Source organism: Poecilia formosa, unplaced genomic scaffold (assembly GCF_000485575.1).
Source record: "Poecilia formosa unplaced genomic scaffold, Poecilia_formosa-5.1.2 Scaffold68, whole genome shotgun sequence".
In the NCBI taxonomy this organism is placed as follows: domain Eukaryota; kingdom Metazoa; phylum Chordata; class Actinopteri; order Cyprinodontiformes; family Poeciliidae; genus Poecilia; species Poecilia formosa.
Window position 1 is genome coordinate 395,979 of NW_006800007.1, and position 20,553 is coordinate 416,531.

The window sequence follows — 20,553 nt, forward strand, 5'->3', positions numbered from 1 at the left end:
TGCAGCATAACACTGTGAAAAGAAGTGTCTTATTCCTTTTTTCATTATTATTTAGGACCAAGAACTGATTACTATATTTTGTCTAATTTGTTTTACTTTGACTTTTTTGAAATTACTCTAAATTGTTTTTTAGATGTCACAGAAAATTGGACAGTTCTTTAGTGCTGAAAACTGAAAATCATAGCAACTTTTTTGAGGTCACGTCATACATTCACACTGTTTAGACTTGTTGTAGAGGAAACCTTCTATATAAAAAAAGTATTTAATTTTTAGTCCATTGATGCAATGAGTATTTTACACATAATTAGTCTATTAGTCAGAAAACATTTTTTCTGTGAATCATAAAAGGTCTAAAATATTTTTTCTTGTTCATAAGCCCTAATTTATTTTGATGACCTAGAGAACGTAATCAGTGGTCATTGTTAGGTAATTGTTAGTGGATATTCAGGTTTTCAGGTCTTCATCTGAACAAAATTACTTAATGTTTCTTGAGCCTGACATGATAAACACAGAAGATACACCTCCCACAAAATCCATTGTTCTCCCCCCTCATTCCTAACCATTAATGGCCCTGAGCTAGGACTTACAGAGCTGTGTAAACTGCTTACCTGCAGGGTTTACACAACAGCAACACAAAAGCCTGATGAGTCTGTTGCAAACACAGACAAACAGTGAATAACCCCCATCTTTATTAGGTTTTAATCATAGTAACACCCATAATCATCAGTTCAGAAAAGATGACTCTGTGTGTGGCCTCCATTAAAAGTTTACTTTTGTGAACAAAAAGCACAATTTTCAGAACCGCTTCTTCGAATAAAAAGAGTTTCTTTTGCCTGGCAAAACAGTGACTCAACAACGGAAGGTGGGTTTTTCAATATTTTGTGTTTATAAGCTGAAAGGAAAATACTTTAGTGAATTAATTTAGTTGTTTTGCAGCCCAGTACTTAACCATTTTGCCTAATTTATTTCTCAGTTAAATTATTTACAATTAAGACTGCTTATCAAAAGGTACAGTGTATTCAAATAGTTAATTGCTACAAAGTAGACTATTGTTTTGATAATGGATTGATGTCTTGGTATGATTTTATGTGTGTACAAGCTGCAAATCTATTTCTCAATAAGAAAATACTTTTAACTGGTAAATACATTGTTATAATCATTGTTTTTTTCTCTTCTCACCTACCAATAACACATTTTTAAACTCACAACCAGAAGGTGGCAGTAATGTACCAAGTTGTTTGCAAACTAGTGATGGGAACGGCAGATAATTTGAGTGTACTGAATTTCTAGAATTAGTATTTTAAAAGGACCCGTTCACCAGATCACACAATTCATTCTTGCTGAATTGAACAAAACCTCTTCCATCACAACCGTCGTACAGGACAACTTAGAAAGTGATCCGTTCACGCTACAATACGGCAGCACTCGTTTCTTCAAGCTAAAGGCTAATGTTTTGATGAGGCTAATGTTTTATGTAAGTCACATAAAAACAAACGCACACACGTCCCCATCCCTATTATCTTAACACAAGTACAAAAAATAATGAAAACAAGAGGAAAGAAGACATATATATATTTTTTTGTATTATTTTATTTTCATTTCAGTGGAATATAACATTTTAATACTCCCGTGGTCTTAGTGCAAAGTGCTGCAAATATCATGGTTGGACAGAGGGAATGCAAGGATGGAGGCATCTCGTCAGACCGTCAGTTCCCAAAACCACACAAAAAAACCTTGTAAAGACACACACAAGGTCAGTGCGCTTTCACATTATGCAATAATGCAATACAGCGGGCCTCTTGTAAAGAAACTATTACACACACGCATTAATTGTCGGAAAAAGGGGAATTACAAGGTGAGAAATGCTAAAAGACATAAACTCACACACACGCACGGGCGCTGGTATGTACACATCCACAGAAGCAAGACAAATTTGGCTTTGGTCCAAAGGCCTGAGCCCACAGGCAAGAAAAGCGGGAGGCCCACAATCTGGGCACATGGAGGGAGCGTGTGCGTGTGTGTGTGCGTGTGTGTGAGGGTGTGAGAGGAGGGACAGTCAAAAGTGGGTGGAGTGGATGGAGATCCTGAGGGAGGTTTTGAGATGTCTCAGTAGCTCTCTATTGCAGCAACTTTGAAGGAGCTAACACCAACTTGAACAACTTCACATGAGTGTATTTCTTTTTCTCAATGGACTGCACACTACAGGTCTGTGGGAGTATGCTGGTTGTCACCATGCTGTCAGAGTTTTCTTTAAGTTCCTGAAGCGTTTGCAAGGGAGAAAGTATTCCTGGAAGAGTCGCCTAACTGGACCTCAGGCAAGTTTACTGCTACACTCCAATTCACACTGTTTATTATGAAGAGAGCCTCCGCTATTTAGTTGTAATGTAAAACTAAACACTGTTCTGGAGGAGGTATAAACAGTAAAGTTGCTCTACAACTGGAGCAAAACCTTTTAAATGTTACTCAACCGAACATGTTGGTTTCTCTTCAAGATGCTTTTTTAAAATCACAGTGAATTATCTGGCATGTTTGGGTGACTCCAAGAACTATATGTTTCCTTGGAATTTTAAACCTGACATTTGCATGAGAACAGTAAAGAGCTCTGACATGCTTTACGCAAGTCAGCGCACGCAGTTCCACTCATCTAAAACGTCTTCCTCCTTGCTTTTCGTTTTTCAACTTTCACCTGGTTCACTTTGTGAGAAAACGAATTGCTCAGTCAGATTGGAGCATGTGCACAAATCTTTTGCAGCGACAGGACAAGATGAACCTTTTTTTCAATTCAGAAGTTGGTTTGGTCTTGAGGTGAAAGTGTACCCTCTGGCTTCTGTCACTTTCCTGCAAGGTCTGCTTGCACTGCATTCACACATTGAAGGAGGTGTGTGTGTGTGATGAATGGACACTCAGATGACCTCCAAATATGGTCAACTCACTACTTTAATAACGACAAATTATGTTCCTAATGCAAATTGCTCTTTTTGTTCAAACATCTTTTGTAAGAAAATCCAGGTGTTGCTTTGCTTAGCCTTTTGAAGAATAAAGGTAAATCACAGTTTTCATTTAGTTTAGATTACTTGCCCATGGTTATAGTCTGACTTATGGAATTTTACATTATTTTTTAATAATTGTTGAAATATTACAACTAACTTGCTCAGACCACTGCGTGTTTACAAAGAGTTTTCTACTACCCTCACAGGTGATTTTAAGGGAAAACTAAAACTGGTTGATGGCTGATAATGTGTTTGATAGGATTTTTTGAGAAAAAGAATGAACAAAGCTGCCAGCAGTAAAATGAGCGATTCGCCATCAGATGAACCTGCTGGACTTTTGAGGTGTGTTTCTGTCTAAATTGGAGATATTTAATCAACCAAGTGAAAACCTCAGTATTTTAAAACTAGACCCGTCTACCCTGTCCACTCCAGCTCTACTCCTGTTGTCAGAATTGTCTGAATGAATGGCAGGGAAGCGAACTAGGAATCCTGCAGAGGCATTTCTTGACCCTTTCTGTAATTATGGCCTTCGTTGTAAGACTGGGCGTGGGTGCTTATTTGTGTGTGGGGTCCGTTTAACTCAAAGGAACATCTTCGACCTTTCCACTCAACCCCTCACCCTTCACTTGGCATGACCTAACCCTGTAGACAGCAGTCTGTTTCACACAGAGATAAAATTGTATCGTCGGAAAGGATACCAACTATATATGCTGCTCTAGTTTGGGCCGTCAAACGTGATAGAAACGTCACAAATGGACCAGCCATTTTGGTGTCCACTCTTACAAACTGAAACTGATCCATCTCTGACACCACTTTGGGATCAAGGTAACTAGTTCAGGACGAGGTTCAAATCTTAAGTTGTTTTTTGACATGCTTACCTTATTGCTTCCGGTGGACTAACAGCTCTTCACTGTGTGTAGGATGACACAGTGTTAAGAAAACATAATGCAATCACCAGATAGACTTCTACTGACTCATGATTTCATCACTATTTTTATTATTTTTAATCTAGTGCCCAAAACCAAACAAGGGAGCCCACAAGAGTCCTCTATTTTTATAAACTTAATGTTATATAAATTATGTGGTTTGTTCCACTGCTTGTGTGTGTGGTGAATTTCAGAGACAATGTAACTCTTTGTTAACTTATTGCTAAAAGAGAGTCATTCCATATCATAATTCTGAGAAATCAGAATCATTTGGTTGGCTTTCATAAAACTGTGTGTACCCAGGAGCTTAATATAACTATTCTAGTCCTCAAAACATTTAATCTTTGGAGTTTGTATTGGTAGGATATGCTTAAGGCTTCATATAAAAGAGCAGAGTTAATGCTAAAACCTGTCATATTTGTTTCTGCACAGGTTCTTTGACTCAGATTTGATGTATGACCTGCAAAACTTTATTGAGCCATCCAGATAGCATGATGAAGCACCTGACAGGCTTTTCCTACCTGGACTATTTTCCTGAAATTTTCAATTTCACAGTTCATAAGATATTGTGTCGACAGTAACATTCTGCTGCTCCTTTATGCAGAGCTTATCAGAGCAGAAGAAAATCGAAGGCACTGAAGTCCAAAATAAGAGTCATCCAAACCTAAAAAAAAACAAAAAAAAACATTTATATGAAAACCAAATACATTAAATTGAGTAGTAAAGATGCTCAGGAGTTGATTGGATGCCTTAAACTCCTGCTGTTGGTTAACTGCTTTTGGACCAGTAAAGCAGGGACTCATTACAGGACAACCTCAAAGATTAAGTTAAAGCCTTACTTACTGTGGGTGTGAGAGAGGTAAAGTGAACACCACGCCCCTCTCTAATTCCAGACAGGGGTTAGCATCATAACCTCGCCCTAACTTAATCCAAGAAGTCTGATCTCAGTGAACTCCAACAATGGCATTGACTGTGAAAGTAAAAGAAAACAGAGAAAAAAGTGTTGGTACTTTTGAGGTTATCCAATATGGTTAAGTTTTTATGGTTGTGGAGACAGAAAACATATTTTGCTTTGTTAAAACGTGACCCAAATTTCCTTAATTGAAGTAAAACAGGCATGGAAAATTGACCATTTAATCCCACCTGCAACAATTGTTGCCAGACATTTTTTCTAGCTTCTGAACCTCTAAAATAATTGGTTTGACTTTTAGCAACTAATTTAAGTTTTTAAATCAAATAATAGAGTGTCTACTCTAAGCAATATCAATTTCATGTAGTGTGAAAGGTCACATGACCAGACCTCTTTACTTCCTGCCTGTAATGCTGGGCAAAAAAAGGGATTAAACGGGTTAAGATTGTGCCTTCAAAGTGGTTGTAATGTCATCTTTTTGATAAAGTCAACAGGAGAATAAATCTTACTGCCAACTGGAGTCATTAGCTCAGAAGTCAGAGGTCAGAGCTGTGAACTGATAAGAATCATTCAGGAAAAAGTAATAAAGTGAGAACAAAGTGCTTGAAGGCATTTCTTTCAAATAACAAGACAGAGAGACTTGTCCAGCCCTAACCCCCAAATATCACCCAAAGACTTATTTGTTGGTTAAAAGAAGGAAGACCTCTTTATGTGCTTATATAATCAGGCACATTGCATGTTTGTTTTTACAGAATCATCAGTACCTTCAATTATCTTATGCTTGATTTGCAAATTATTGTACAACCAGGAGTAACGATGCAGTCGTTAGGAACACAAAAATTACAATAATTACAATAATTACACCACACACTCAGCTGAACCAACTTAGTCACACTACGATGGCTGTGAACAGTGTTTAATGTGCACTCATTAGCATTAACCCAAACAATTGAAAAGGCGAAAATGATATGCTGAAACATCAACTTTCTGAAGTAAAACATGAATGTTGGACAAAATCTGGATAATCCCAATATTTACTTGAATCAACCAGTTTAGGATCATCACTACTGTTGAATTACTTTTAGCTCATTTAAAATAATTTTTATAAGTTTTTTTAGTATCAGACCTTGCCAGTCTGAGTAAATAAAAAAAAAAAAAACTGTTTTCAATTGATCATTTCATTTCTTGGCCTGGTGTCATAAAGTAATTGCCCCCTTTACCTAATAACTGGTTGTGCAACTCTTGGCGCCAACGACTGTTTTCAACTGTTGGCAATAACTAGCAATCAGTCTTTAAATTCCTTGTGGAGGATCTCTGGCCCACTCTTCTTTGTGAGAATCTTTTTGATTTAGCAACATTGCAAGGTTTTTGACAATGATTGGCTTGTTCAAGGTCACAGACAATGAAGCACCACATCACTCTCATTTTGCATAACCCAAATGTGTTCAAGACTGAGTTTGTGAACTGCTGACTGTAACCAACCATTTCTAGTGAAGAATCCATGGTGCCATCAATGGCGGTGAATCTTCCTGAAGCAGAAAAGAGTCTTCAAACTATCACAGAACTACCATAATTGTGACTGTTGGCAAATGTGAGAATCAAAGGGAGTGGTTTTGTCCCTGACATTCTCAAATTTTACATTGTTTCTTGCTTATTGTTTAATCCTGAACAGTGATTTTTAAGAGAGAAAATTGAAGTCTATGATGCTTTAGATGTTATTCTGCATTCCTGTTGATACAAGACACTTGGGTGTAATAATCTAAATGTCAAAATTCATATAAGTTTTATTACTAAATCTGCCTTTTGTCAGACAAAAAAGGAAGCTAAAAGTTATTTATAAGCAAGAGTAAAGAATAAATCAGACATTTGTCACAAGTGCCCCTGGATTATTGTTACGGCCTCTTCACCTGCCTTTTAAATTCAGCGTTACAGTTATTATAAAACACAGGCACTGAAAGGTCAAAGCATAATACATAAAACTTTGGACTTGCAACCTGTAGAAACCAGAATCAAATTTAAAATCCTTTACTTGTGCTCAAAGCATTAAATCGCTTGCTCCTCATTATACAAGAGATATGCTAATTTGGTATCCATCTATAAAATTATTGCTATCCATAAGCAATGATAATTTAGTTACATTTTTTTTTTTTTTTTTTTTTTTTNTAAATCGCTTGCTCCTCATTATACAAGAGATATGCTAATTTGGTATCCATCTATAAAATTATTGCTATCCATAAGCAATGATAATTTAGTTACATGTTTTTTTTTTTTTTTTTTTTGTCCAAATCAGGGTAAGCTGTGATTTGCATTTGTCTTTGGATGGAATGAAATTCATGCCTTGCATGTCTTGCATACCAATACATGCATGTCTTGGTGTGCATGTATGCATTTATAGCTTGTGGATGTGTGTGGGTAAATGTTATTACCTTGTTCTAATACCTTGTATGTTTTCACATAAAATGAGCTATATAAGCAGTCTTTGAAATAGCTTTGTTTTATTTCCCAGTGAGACAAATGTCAGTCACTTTGCTTTTGACCTGTTCTTGAGCTTCTTTAGATGTTTTTTTTTTATATATATAAATTTTTCATGTTCTACTTCTTGTCGCCAAGTAGATTCTGTTCATCTGAGTTCTTGATTGTACAGTTTTACCAGAAGTCAGGCCTGGGCCTGGCTAATGAAGTTGAACATAGCTGTCAGAGGAAAAATGGGGCCATTCAGCTGATTCATGATTTACCAAGGGGAGTGATCATATTTCCAGAGGGTCAGGCTTCTTTATAGCTCTTTTATAAACCCATTATTTGGAAGGCTCTTCATAGATTTACTATAGTTATCTTTGTCCAATGTTTAACTTTTTTGGCAACCATTTAAGCAAAAAGGAAAATGAAATTTATAATGGGAAAAATACTTTTTCATGGCACAGTACGTTGCATGAGTTCCTGCAGTTAGATTTAAATCAGGCTCTCCCACACAGCTGAGAATGATCCACTCTATTCCAAAGAAAGCAGTGAGTTTAACCAGCCCCTGATCATTTGCATCTAAACCTACATGTAGGAATTCAGAGAAATCATGACAGGTTCTTTTCAGCTGAAGAAAAGTCTTTTTTTATATGTATATAACACTGGAACATTTGTATATTTTTGATCCAAATCAGCAACATATTTAATGAACAATAATTTAAAAATTTGATTAGAAATTGTTCCTTGTATCATTAATGTTTGCTGTAGCTTAACCACTCTTCCCTTGTGTCACTTTTCCAGACACAAGGGAACTTGAACATGGCCTGTAATGTTGATGATCTGCATGATTTTTTGTTGTTGTTGTTTTTTGTAACAATTTCTAATTTGATTGGAACCGCATGCCATTAATTCTCACTGTAACGTCTAATTGTCTACAATGACAGTTTGGGGTCATTTTTCTCTGTGATTCCCAGCAGAGATGAAAAGCATTCCCCATCTTTTGTATTCAAAAGAAAATGTTGCTTTATTCTTTCATCTTGATAAAAAAGTGAATAGTCAATAGACTGACACCAGGTGAATGCTCCTCGTCCCTCGTGGCCTAATATTCCATCACAAATTCATTACTGTCACGGATTGTACCTGTGTAAAGCCTAAAGGTGTTGTTTTCATAATAGATACAAAGGAAATTGAACTTGACAATCATGCAAATACAGAAGAGGACGCATTAATGACTGCACTAAAAACAATGAGGGATAACATATAAAAACAAATCTGTCATTTTCTAAAGAGGAAGACAGAAAGTAATTCCTAGCATGTAAAAAAAAAATCCACTCTAAGCAGTTCATCTTTTTACAAATAAAAATATGAAAATGTGGCATTTGCTCATATTCAGCTACTACTAAGTTTGATAGTGGGGATGGAGCGTTGCGGGTGATTTTGTAGGCACTCATCTGACCAAAGCACCTTCTTCTTCATCTTTGCTCTGCCTTTGCATGATCTTCAACCAGTAGTGAAAATGTAACTCATCCTTGTTTGATAACTGCCATGCAAATTTGGAAAACACCTGGCATGCAAATAAGGAAAAAGAAACTGCTATGATAAAATCTTATTCAGTCAACCTTGTATCTTAGCTGTGCGCATGTATCCTGTACTTTTCCACACAAAGTTAGCATAAAATCAGTGGAGTTTCTAATACCACATTTCTATGCAAACTATAGTGTTATATAAAAAAACAAACAATAGAGTTATTGTATATATTATATTTTTAGTTGAGAAATTGAGATAAGTTTTACTGAAATAAGATATAAAGATGAATCTTAATTTGACTTTATAGAAATACGCACCAGATCTGTTTTTTCCTCCCCGTTTTTTAAAACACCCAGATCCAAAGCAGCTTCTTGATGTGATTACTGATATATTGTGTTAGAAACAAGTCGTCTTCTCTTCTTTCTTCTAAAAGACAGGGGTGTAATCACTTTGTTCCTTTTGTTGTTTTTTTTTTGTTGTTTTTCCAAAAAAACAGGAACAAACTTCATGTGATGAACACAAATGCACAGGCAGCGGCAAAAGGCACATAAAGCTGTATCATTTTCAGAGACAAAAAAAAGACCATGATGTTTTTTATTCATCAACTATTTCAACACGTATCAGAACACAGACAGAGATAATGATAGCTGTACGGTGCGAACCCTTTACTCTCGTCTTATAGTTTTGTCATAGAGTTCTGGGTTTTCAGTGGCAGACTTGCAGGCATGCAGATGCTTGATTCATCTCATCAAAGTGGTTGTCATCACACAGGAAATGGATACCTTTTCAATGAATGCACTAAAGCTCTGTGCTGGAGAGAACAAGCTTGCATTGATGACCTGTTTTCTGAATATATTCTACTCCAAAATGCCACACAAGTTTTTATTTTTATTTAATACTGAAAATAAAATAAGATTACTGTCCAAAACATTAGGTTTTGGACCACAGTACAAAACAAATGTCCTTTGGAGTTGTATAAAGAGGTCAAGCTTCTCAGACAGCTACTGTCCAAGAACAATTCATCTTTAGCACAGTAAGATGCTTAAATGGTTCAGAACAGTAATCATAATCAGAATAAAAAGTAAGCCACACAAAGGACAAAAGTTCAATCCGGGTGTATTTCGTTGACATTCAAATAAGTTATTTCTACAAAAAATGAGTTTTTACACTGAGGCAGGTGTCTTTTTTTGTAACTCATCTAAACACCTGGCAAATATCATAAGTCTTGATATTATAAAGTATTCTCAAAAAAAGAAAGCAATAAATGTGCTTTTGCCAAGCACTAAACGTTCATAACAAATGTACAATGTTTACACATTTAATGAAAATGAAATGGAAGTATTCACTTCAGACTGAACAACTATTCTTCTGTATTAGATTACTTGTAGAATGGCATCAATTATTTATCCTACCAGTCCTCCTCCATGAACATCTGCCTAGAGTGAACCAGTTGAGGGCTCTTGGTGTTTTATCCACTAGTTGTAGTAAGAGTAATGTAGACAGATCAGTACGGAAGAGGATAAGAAGATAAGGATAACGAAGAGTTCTGATTTTAATCTCCTAATTCCGAGAAAAACCTCAGAATTCTGAGATTAGAATTCTGATGTTTTTCTTAGAATTCTGACTTTAATCAGGATTTCTTTCCAAGTCCAAACTGGAGAACAAGGGGAGACTCAAAGCTACCTGGAGGGACTAGATGTTCTGGGAATGTGCTTTTGAGGATAGTTCTTTCCTTAAAAGCACATATTTATGTCAGTGAAATGGTTAATATCATCAATATGAAAAGTTTGTGTTTATGTACTAAATAGTCAAATAAGTTTTAGTTTTAGAGGTAATGACAATTCAGAATTCATAAGTATAATTAATTTTGACTGACATGACAGGAGCAAACTATAATCTGAATGGCTAACACCTGCCCTGGTGGCCATACAGTGATGTGATGTTCCAGTGCTCTCTAACAAGGACCTGATAAGATTAAGTCTGCAATTTTATGAACTCTTATGCAGGTGATGAGGCTTAACCATGAAACATTTCGTATGCATCAAGATAAATTTGAATTCTAATATTCACTCAAGACAAAACCCAACTTTTGAAATGAAAAAGTGCATTGATTAATTTAACTAAGGAACAGAAATTTCCTCATTTATGCAGATAAAAAAAATCCCAAGTTAAGACATGGACTAGTCAAAAACAAATCAATGAATGTTTAAAGCAATGTAATATAGCCCGGGACAATTGTATACCATGTGTCTTATTCCATTATTTTCATTATTTTTGTTCATCTAACAAGGGCAAATAAATGCAAAATTACCTCTTAAAAAAATTGATCCAATGTACACAGATTTCTAGCAATATTTAATTTTCAACCTGTGTCCCTGTGTAGACTTCCAGGATTAAGATTTAAAAGTATATAGAAGTTTCCAGTGTTACAACCAGTAAAACAATACATCAAAATTTAAAGAGACATTAAAAGTCAACAAAAGAATAGAAAATAAAAATGTGTAACAACGTAGGTCCATATGCTTCAGGATACATCTTTTGTGTACTTGCATTACATAGGTATCCATCCTTCCCACTGAAAACACGCACATAAATAACAGATAAAATGGAAACCCCATGATTAATGTCCTAATGTCTAGTTCACGGCTACCTCAGAATTTAGAAGCAGAATATTAATCTGCTTTCAGCATTTTAAATTGTGATACATGCTTCTTTAACTGTTTGAGTGTTTTTATTTCACATCAGAGATGAGTATCATCTCCAGAGCTGTTGATGCTTCTTATAACATCCAGTATGTTATGAAAGCTGAACTTGCAGTGAAATCATGTTTAACCGAAAAATTGAGAATTACGTAATATACCTTATTTTCAAAAGCTGCATAGAAATAGAGGTCGATTGCAAGATCTACCAGCATACGTGTGCGTATCATGAATCTTTTTCTATACATGATATGAGAGATAAAATTAAAAATATTGAACCTGCTGATGGTAATCCACTATGTCAAAAATATTTGGCCGAACAAGTGCTTTTAAACTTCAAAGAACTTGCCTGCATTGTGTTTAACAGTGTGTGAGTTTGTTGTAGGTTTCAACACAGCAGAAAGTACAAGCTGATCATGCTCTCACTGACAGACAGAGATCGTTGATGGGGTGAATAAAAGCTGCAAAAACAGTTCCCCTTCTATGCTGGGAGGCATGTGGGGTGATGTCGAAATGTGACCCAGCAAGCTGGAGCCGAACATGTGGCTGCAGGTCGATTGCTGGAGCACACAGAAGGAGGGAGGTGTTAGTTTGTTTGAGTTGAACCACAGTAACATCCTGAGGCCTCTGCCCTGCAGAGCTGTATCTTTTGATGAAAGGTTTTAGGAATAAACATGAAAAGATGTGAAAGTCACTGACAAGCTCAAAACTAGGAGAACAGAAAGTCAGTAGTTTTGTTTTTGTCAAGCTACGTGGTTTGAAAGACTCTGAACAGTCTAGGCGGCTTCCACACACCAAACCCATTTGCAGTTTATGAGAGCAAACATCTATTAGCCAGGGATGACAAAGCAAACAGGGCTGATTTGTTGGATTCATTACGTGTTTGATATAAGGTATATTATACTTGAACAGAACGGTGTTTGTAGTCAGACAGTAATCCATCTTCATCTCCTTCTTAAATCACCCTCCTCTGGTTGCTCATTAAAGGATTTACCTTTAGCTGAACAAATATTTGTATTTCTGCTGTGTGATATTGTGTTGCTAAAGAGCATTCAATGGTCTGCATTGTCATCAGGCCAGTTAAATTACAAGAAGTATAGGACCATTGGTCATTACTTGTACGTCAAAAGTCAAAAAGATGAATATTAAAACTACCTTTAGTATTTTATAATGTATTCCGGTTTTACAAGACTTGTTTTGAATCGGGTTTAGTTTACTGTCAAATATGGTGCTGTTTATTACCAAATACAGTAAATTTTCCTTAATTAATATGCTTTCCATCACTATATACATCAAAATTTGTTACCTATAGTCTCAATGTGTATTTAATGACATAGAATATTTATGCCATTAATCTATATCATTGAAATGGAGCACAAAGTCATATGTAAAAGCAAACATTGCAAAGTACGAGTAAGACACTTAGTGGTGGTAAAAGACAAAATATCTGGAAAAAAGTTCCGTGCTGTAGATCTGAAATGCCTTATTTTCCCTAAGCTTACAAGATTCTCTTGATAGAAGCTGAAATCCAAGTGGCACCATGACGGTTATAATCTGAATACCTGTCACCGAATGATTCAAGATAAAATCCCACATACCTGGAATCCATTACTGAAACCACCAGCGCCAGTCAAACACCTGCATGTTCAGCATATTGTGTACCAGAGCAGTGTTTTCGGATCCCACATGGATTACGGGTTTAAAATATGACACAGGTTTTTGTAAGCATTCTTTGCTTACTTCTGTCACATTTATTCATATAACTGGGTGCTCCAGCAATATCAGAGTGGTGTCAGGTAGCTTTTTCTTTAACCATGAATACTATGCATGGAGTTGTGTTTCATTCCTCTGATGTCAGTAAATCTTTGATCTGCTCTAAGTATTGTTCTGCTTTTTAACTGATTCTGTGCAAATAATAGAAAAAAAGAACCTTGTAGATTCACAAAATTAATGTTTTGACAGCTGAACTTCTTCCTGCTCATGTGGTGTTTTGCTGTTATGGCGTTTTATTATTTTTTGTATTTTTTGTGAAACTACAAAATTAGTTTTTCAGGACCTCTCTGGTCCTACACTCGTATCCTTTCTTTTCATTTGTTGACAAAAAAAAAAGAGTTGTCGTGATAATACCTAATCAAAAAAGTAGATTCTGTAACAAACTTAATATGTCATAGTAGTTAATTACAATACAATTTTAAAAATCTATAAATCTTAACATTGGCATTTTGTGGTTATATACAATAAAAACTTTGGTGGATTAGGGTCCACAATGCTGTTCACAAATAAAGTGCATACAGTAAAACTAGACATCCTAATATGAGTTAACATTTAGCTTCATGAAACAAGTGTTGATTTTTATTTTTTTTTTTTATATATCTTTGTGGTTAAAGAAAATGCAGCACCTGCACTGAAGAAAAACATTAACCCAACCATGGAATGTTAAAATCTCATTTGGATCTAAGTTAATCGTAGTTCCAGTGATTTTTGATAGCATCGGTTACGCAATTGTTTCAACAACATCATGGTATGAAAAACATAGATTTTTTTTACAGATAAGTTACAACGGCAAAATGTCAGAATTAATTTTCTCACCATTAGACATGAAGAGGTTGAAAGTAAAAGCAAAGCACTGGAACCTGCACATAAACTCATCATAAACATAAAACTTTAATTTTTAATTTTTGGCTTCATGTTACTTGTTGGACTCATTCTTTTTTCAAGGTGACTGAATACGAAAATATTTAACTCTAATGATATTTGATTAAACTTCCCTCAATTGAATTTTATTTTTTATCACATGCTTTTTCAAAACCTAAAGCAAGTCTGGTTGGATATGTGACTCCTCTTCTTGGGAAAACTGGAAGAGTTGATTTAAGGCATATAAACGTGTGCATGAATGGGAATGACTGATTTTATGTAAAGTGTCTCTCACTGTCCTCAGAAGCACTTTAAAAGTCTGATGTCATTTCATTTCATAAAGCTTTGGATTTTGTGGCACCAACCTGGCCTCAGAGTTTAGTCCATATATTTTTTTTAAATTTTGATTTAGTTTGGTGTTTTCAGAAGACCATTATTGAAGGTTTATATTTGTTTAATGCTGTGGGACATTTCAAGATTCAGATTTTGGAGGTAGTCACCAGTACTTGTCAATGAAACAGTCTCAAAGCACAATGCAATAAATGCTGTGCCTTACTGTCTCCTCTACCTGCTGCCTTTTGGTTTCAGGCCGGAGTAACCAGATCATCAGAGAAGGAAAAGATGATAACTTAGACATTTTTCAGTTTTATCATTTTATTCATTTATCTTGAGATATTTTAAAGTTACAATTTCAGCTCAGGGAAATGTTCTTTCATTAAGTTACTTAACTGTAACTGTAACTGTAACGTTTGTCGTTTGTACGGACAAACGATATTTACTAGGCTAATCATTTATAAGTCATCATTGGCTTTATGAACAATAATTAAAAAGAAGCACAGTCTTGAAGAAATAATTAAGCACTATGCAGTGGGGTCAATATAAACTGTTCTGATAGTCGTCTTTGTCTAACATTTCAGTCTTGCGTCGAATATGATATGAATGCAGCAGTTTGGTGATTCACGTCAGCTGTTACTGGTACAGCCATTTAAATTAAGATCCCTGCTTAACCCTCTGATGTCATCTGCAAGACACCAAGTCATCAAACAATAAATCCTTCTGCCAAAGAAGAAGCTTAGAGAGAATCAAGTCAACTATTTTTTTCCTAGTTCTCGTTCTTCAAAGGAACAATTATGAGGAAGGGATCTAGAAGCCACCTGTCTGAAACAGCTTGAAGGCCCTGAAACACTGCTCTGTTTTACTTGTTTTACAGTTTTTCTGTATGGGCAAGTTAGGACGAGTCAAACACGCCACAGGCCTCCTCTCTGCTGTTGTGTGGCTCTGTACCATGTATACATAATAACCTGGGTATTAGTTATGACTACAAGTGTATTATGTGCAGATGAACAAGTCGATACAAACATGAGCAAAGGACTCCATTGTTTTAGCTTCAAAGCGTCTTTTGTTCCTCATTTAAAGTTTAATACATCCTTTAATACTCCTGTTTTTCCTTCTCACAGGTCTGAGGTCAGACAACGAGGTACTGAAGATGGCAATATCAAGAACAACACTCTTCACTTTAGTGACATTTCTCCTTGTAGCAAAGTGTCGTGGAGTAATGGGAAAAGGAAAAGACACCTCTCTGTTAAGCTTCACACACCATCTTTACAATGCCACTATCAATGAAAATTCTGCCCCGCGGATATATGTTGAGATCCCTGTGAAGATGGGTATTCCACTGACAGACCAATTGTGGGACATCAAATATAACATCGTTGCAGGTGACGATGAAGACTTCTTCCAAGCAGAGGCTCTATCAGTGGGGGATTTCTGCTTTCTTAGGATCAAAACTCGCAGCAGTAACTCAGCTCTGCTGAACAGGGAGGTCAGAGACAGCTACACTCTCACAGTGGAAGCAACAGAAAGCACTTTTGAATTACAGGCTAAGACAAAGGTGTTTATTCAAGTGCTCGACACTAACGACTTAAAGCCGCTTTTCTATCCCGCGTCGTACAATGTGGATATAATGGAAGGCACTCCACTCAAGACGAGTGTGGTCAAAGTCAGCGCAACAGATGCTGACATTGGAACCAATGCTGAATTTTTTTACTCCTTCACAAGCAGAGCTCATCCATTTTCTGTCGATCCATTCACAGGCGTGGTCACCCTTGTCAAGAAGCTCAATCACACTCGGATGCAGAGGTATGACCTCACAGTTTTAGCAGAGGACAGAACGAAAAAGATATCAGGCATCCAAAAATTTGGAAACACTGCTCGCGTCACAGTCAACATACAAAAGATGCCAAAGGAGTTTCCAGTCATCACCCCTCCCCCAAAACCCAAAGTATCTGCAGATGGAGAGGTAGATATCAGCATCCATGTTGAAGCAGGAGTCAAGCCCGTGGAATCTCTTCATATTGTAAATGGGGATCCTCACCAGTGTTTTGAGATAATCCCTTCAGGTGTGCAAAACATGGACTTCCAAGTGATTTCAACAAAGAGGATTGTTTGGTCTCAAAGTCCGTTTGGGCTGAATTTGTCCCTTCAAGCTAAAGATAGGAGCTCTCCAAGCTTTCTGTCTCCAATTACAAGAATTCACATTCCAGCAGGTCCTCATTGGCCTTTAACATTTCTAGAGGACACCTATACTGTCACCTTAAGTGAATTTTGCCCTCCTAAAACTCATGTGACTAAAGTTTCTGTCACTTCATTTGATCAAAATGTTACATTCAGCATCAAAAGCAATCCAGACAGCTTGAATTTTAAAATCCATCCCAAAACTGGGATTATCATAACAGCAGAGAAATTTGACTACGAGAGGAAAAATCGATATGAATTTGATGTGGTGGCCAATCATGGTGAAGCAGAGACTCATATTGTGGTCAAGATTTCTGATGAGAATGATAACAATCCGCAGTTCAGACAAACATCATATCAGGCTACAGTGGATGAAAACATGCCTGTTGGCAGCAGCGTTCTAAAAGTCACTGCTTTCGATATTGATGCAGGTAAAAATGGCTTTGTTACCTACTCTATTGCGAGCTCTGGACCTTTACCTTTCACAATAGATTCATTTACAGGCATTATCTCCACCTCTGAACACCTAGACTATGAACTTATGAAACGGCGGTATCACCTAAGAGTCTGGGCTTCGGACAGTGGCAGTCCCTTCAGTCAGGTCAGCGAATGCCCCGTGACAATAACCCTGAACAACTTGAATGATAACATCCCTCTGTTTGAAAGAGTCGGCTGCAACATCACAATACCGCTTGATTTAAAAGTGGGGCACATACTTGCTGATATTTCAGCCATTGATTTAGATGAGTTGCAGCAGCTCCAGTACATAATAGAGTCAGGAAATGAGGCCCAAATCTTTGGCATTGATTCCATTTCTGGTTCAGTCTTTCTTAAAAAGCAAATTCCCCCACAGGAGGGCTCATTTACCCTGAGAGTTGTTGCTACAGATGGAAAGCATCACTCTGAAGTCTCAGTTGTAAGAGTAACTGTCACAAACAAAGGTGAGAACGCAACAGTGAGCTGCTTGGAAACAGGCATTTTTAAAAAGATGACTGATAAACTAATAGAGTCAATAAAGCCAGTTTTAATCAACCAAGAAGAAGAATCTTTCTCGGATATCCACATCACTAACAGACATTCTCCCAAAATTGCTAAGAGCATTCCCAGTTCTATTGATGTTCCTGAGAACTACACACTTAATTCGACCATTCTCCAATTCAAGGCCACAGACATGGACTCTGGCTATAACAGCATGCTGGTGTATGCAATATCAACAGAAAATGAAGATGGGTGTTTTGCTATTGACACGTTTTCTGGAGAACTTCGTTTAGCTTGCCCCCTGGATAGAGAATCCAAAGAGTTTTACATTCTGAACATTACAGTTTACGACTTGGGAACACCACAAACATCTGCCTGGAAATTTCTCGCTGTAAACGTAATAGATATCAACGACAACCCTCCTGTTTTTGATCAGCCCAGATATGTGATTCAAGTACCTGAAAACGCTGAGAAAAACTCTGTTATCTTCAGAGCCAGAGCAGTGGACGTTGACACAGATTTGAATGGAAATGTCCTATACTCCTTTCTGACTCCGACTGACACGTTCAGAGTTGATGAACTGACTGGAGAGGTGATTGTGACGGGTCCATTGGATCGAGAGAACTCTCCCAGACATGATCTCTGGATCAGAGCCACAGATCAAGCCAGACTTGGTCCTCAGTTGTTCTCTACCACTAACCTGGTGGTGATTTTGGAGGATATAAATGACAACCCACCTAAATTTGTGCCAAAAGTCTATCATATAAAAGTTGCAGAAGATGTTCCTGTGGGAACTCTGCTCGTCTGGGTGGAGACCGTAGACCTAGACCTAGGTAGTGGAGGTCTTGTCACATACAGACTAATGAGCACAGAGGGTGGGATCTTTCATCTCGACTCCTCTACTGGAACTTTGACCCTGGAACGTGAGCTGGACTTTGAGAGGCGACCATCTTATAATCTCACAGTTCAAGCCGTGGACCACGGCCTCCCTCGTTCCTTGTCATCGTCCTGTTTTGTGGAAATTGAGGTTTTGGATGTCAATGAAAACCTCCACAAGCCAGTGTTCACAGAGTTTGTGTATGAAGCGGCAGTGATGGAGGATGCAGCAGTGGGGACATCCGTGGTAATGGTCTCAGCTTCGGACAAAGATCTGGGTCGAGATGCAGTGGTCAGATACCATATCAGCGATGGCTCTGGGCTTGGAGTTTTCTCTATTGATGAAGAAACAGGTAAATAAATTGAGCTTTCTTCCACTGTTTCAATAATATGTTGCAATTTTAAATACATATTGAGTTTGGGGTTAAACTGAATGACAGAGTAACCAGAAACACTCTAGTTTTGTCAAGTTAGTTTTTAGCATCAATTGAAAATGCAATGGCATGAAACATGTATACTATGAATACCTTACAAAGATCACATTGATAAGAAAATCCAATATATTTATGAATAGTTTCTTTAGTCAAATGTTATCCACACCGTCACCTTCCTATAACAATGGCCTAAGTCATTTTTTCCCAAAAGGCATTTTTATTTATTTACTTTTTGCCAAAATCACTTGAGGCAAAAAATGACTTAGGTCATTATTTTATAAAGGTGATGATATTTAAAGTTAGTTAATAACACTAAATCAGACATAAGTGCTGCAGTTTGATGCCACATAAAGCTTCAGTGTAATCCATGTCTGCAAGACAGGATAAAAGAAAAACTATTTAAAAGCAATGAGAAAGTGCAACATAAACATCACAACTGGCATATGCATGTACATTAAAAATATTTAGAGATTAGCTTGTCAGTTAAATTAAGCCTTTAGGTCACTGTATGATTAGAATCAAAGCCAGCTACAGTCTTCCAATGTTTTCATCTTCAATAATTATAATGCTTTTTTTTTTTTCTTCAACTATGAGAAGTTTAGCCAGCATGTATTGTTTCCCCAGGCAGTTGATCATTTAGCAGCTGTGTTTATGATGTACACAATACAACTGTGTCACCTTAATACAGTGAGATGGAAGAGTATTTTTGAAGTGCTTTGTTGACCTATCAATTTTATCTGGTAATTTTATATTAATTTTGTCAGGTTTTCTTCTTTGTAGTGAAGATCAGTTTAACGGTTAACAACAACAACAACCTCTTCAGTGGAGAGCAAGAACATTAGAAAATGTTAAATATTGTTTTTACTATTTTGATTGTAAAAAGATGATGAAAACTAATCCTATCAATCAAGTAAAATCCGTGCAGTCAGATCCCTATCAATTGTATGGTCTCCATACAACTTGGGGCAGTTTTTATTTATTCTGTAGCATAAAACTTAGTACTTACATATATTCATATTCAAATATTTTGTACTTTATGTGGCAGCTACTGAAGTAATGTTAAAGAGACTCATTTCAATGAAATTTAAAAACTGGTTGAAAATTCTCAGAAAGAGAGCCTGCCACGCTCAGTGATTCACATTGTGTTAACGTCACCTGTCCATTCATTATCATGTTATATGTAATTTTTACACATTCAAAAATCATCAGACTGCACAAATCACTTAAAGGTGTGAAATTATTAGACAGTCCACCTGCAAGCTGAGCTCCAGGTTGCTGCTTGTCCTGACAAGGTTCAAGTGATGTGATTGAAATCTCTAAAGAGAATCTTAATAGAACTTGCAGAGAGAATGTTTTAGTGACAGTTGATGTAGCAGAGAAACACAGACACATTTATCAGCATTTGCTACCAACTAGGCTGAAGGTCAAAGTCAGGTATAACCACAAACATGAAATCCCATTTGCATATTATTGCCAGTACAATATAGCAAGTTTATAAACACAGTGGATCTTTACATCAATCCATTTCCTGATGCTGTTTCTGAGTTTTTGATAAACTTGTCGTACAGGGCAGTGCTTCCTCAGGTATTTTTCCATCAGTGTGGAAGA

General features: G+C 36.7%; 1 protein-coding gene across 1 annotated transcript in view; it reads left to right on the top strand.

The window, feature by feature from the left end:
• Positions 1-2,103: 2,103 nt before the first annotated feature.
• fat2 (FAT atypical cadherin 2) overlaps positions 2,104-20,553 on the top strand; it is a 96,456-nt gene continuing 78,006 nt past the window's right edge. The window contains exons 1-2 of the mRNA XM_007555038.2: positions 2,104-2,315; positions 15,601-18,864. Of these exons, the coding sequence (XP_007555100.1) occupies positions 15,630-18,864 (3,235 nt within the window). The 5' untranslated portion in view covers positions 2,104-2,315; positions 15,601-15,629. The remainder of the gene's footprint in view (positions 2,316-15,600; positions 18,865-20,553) is intronic.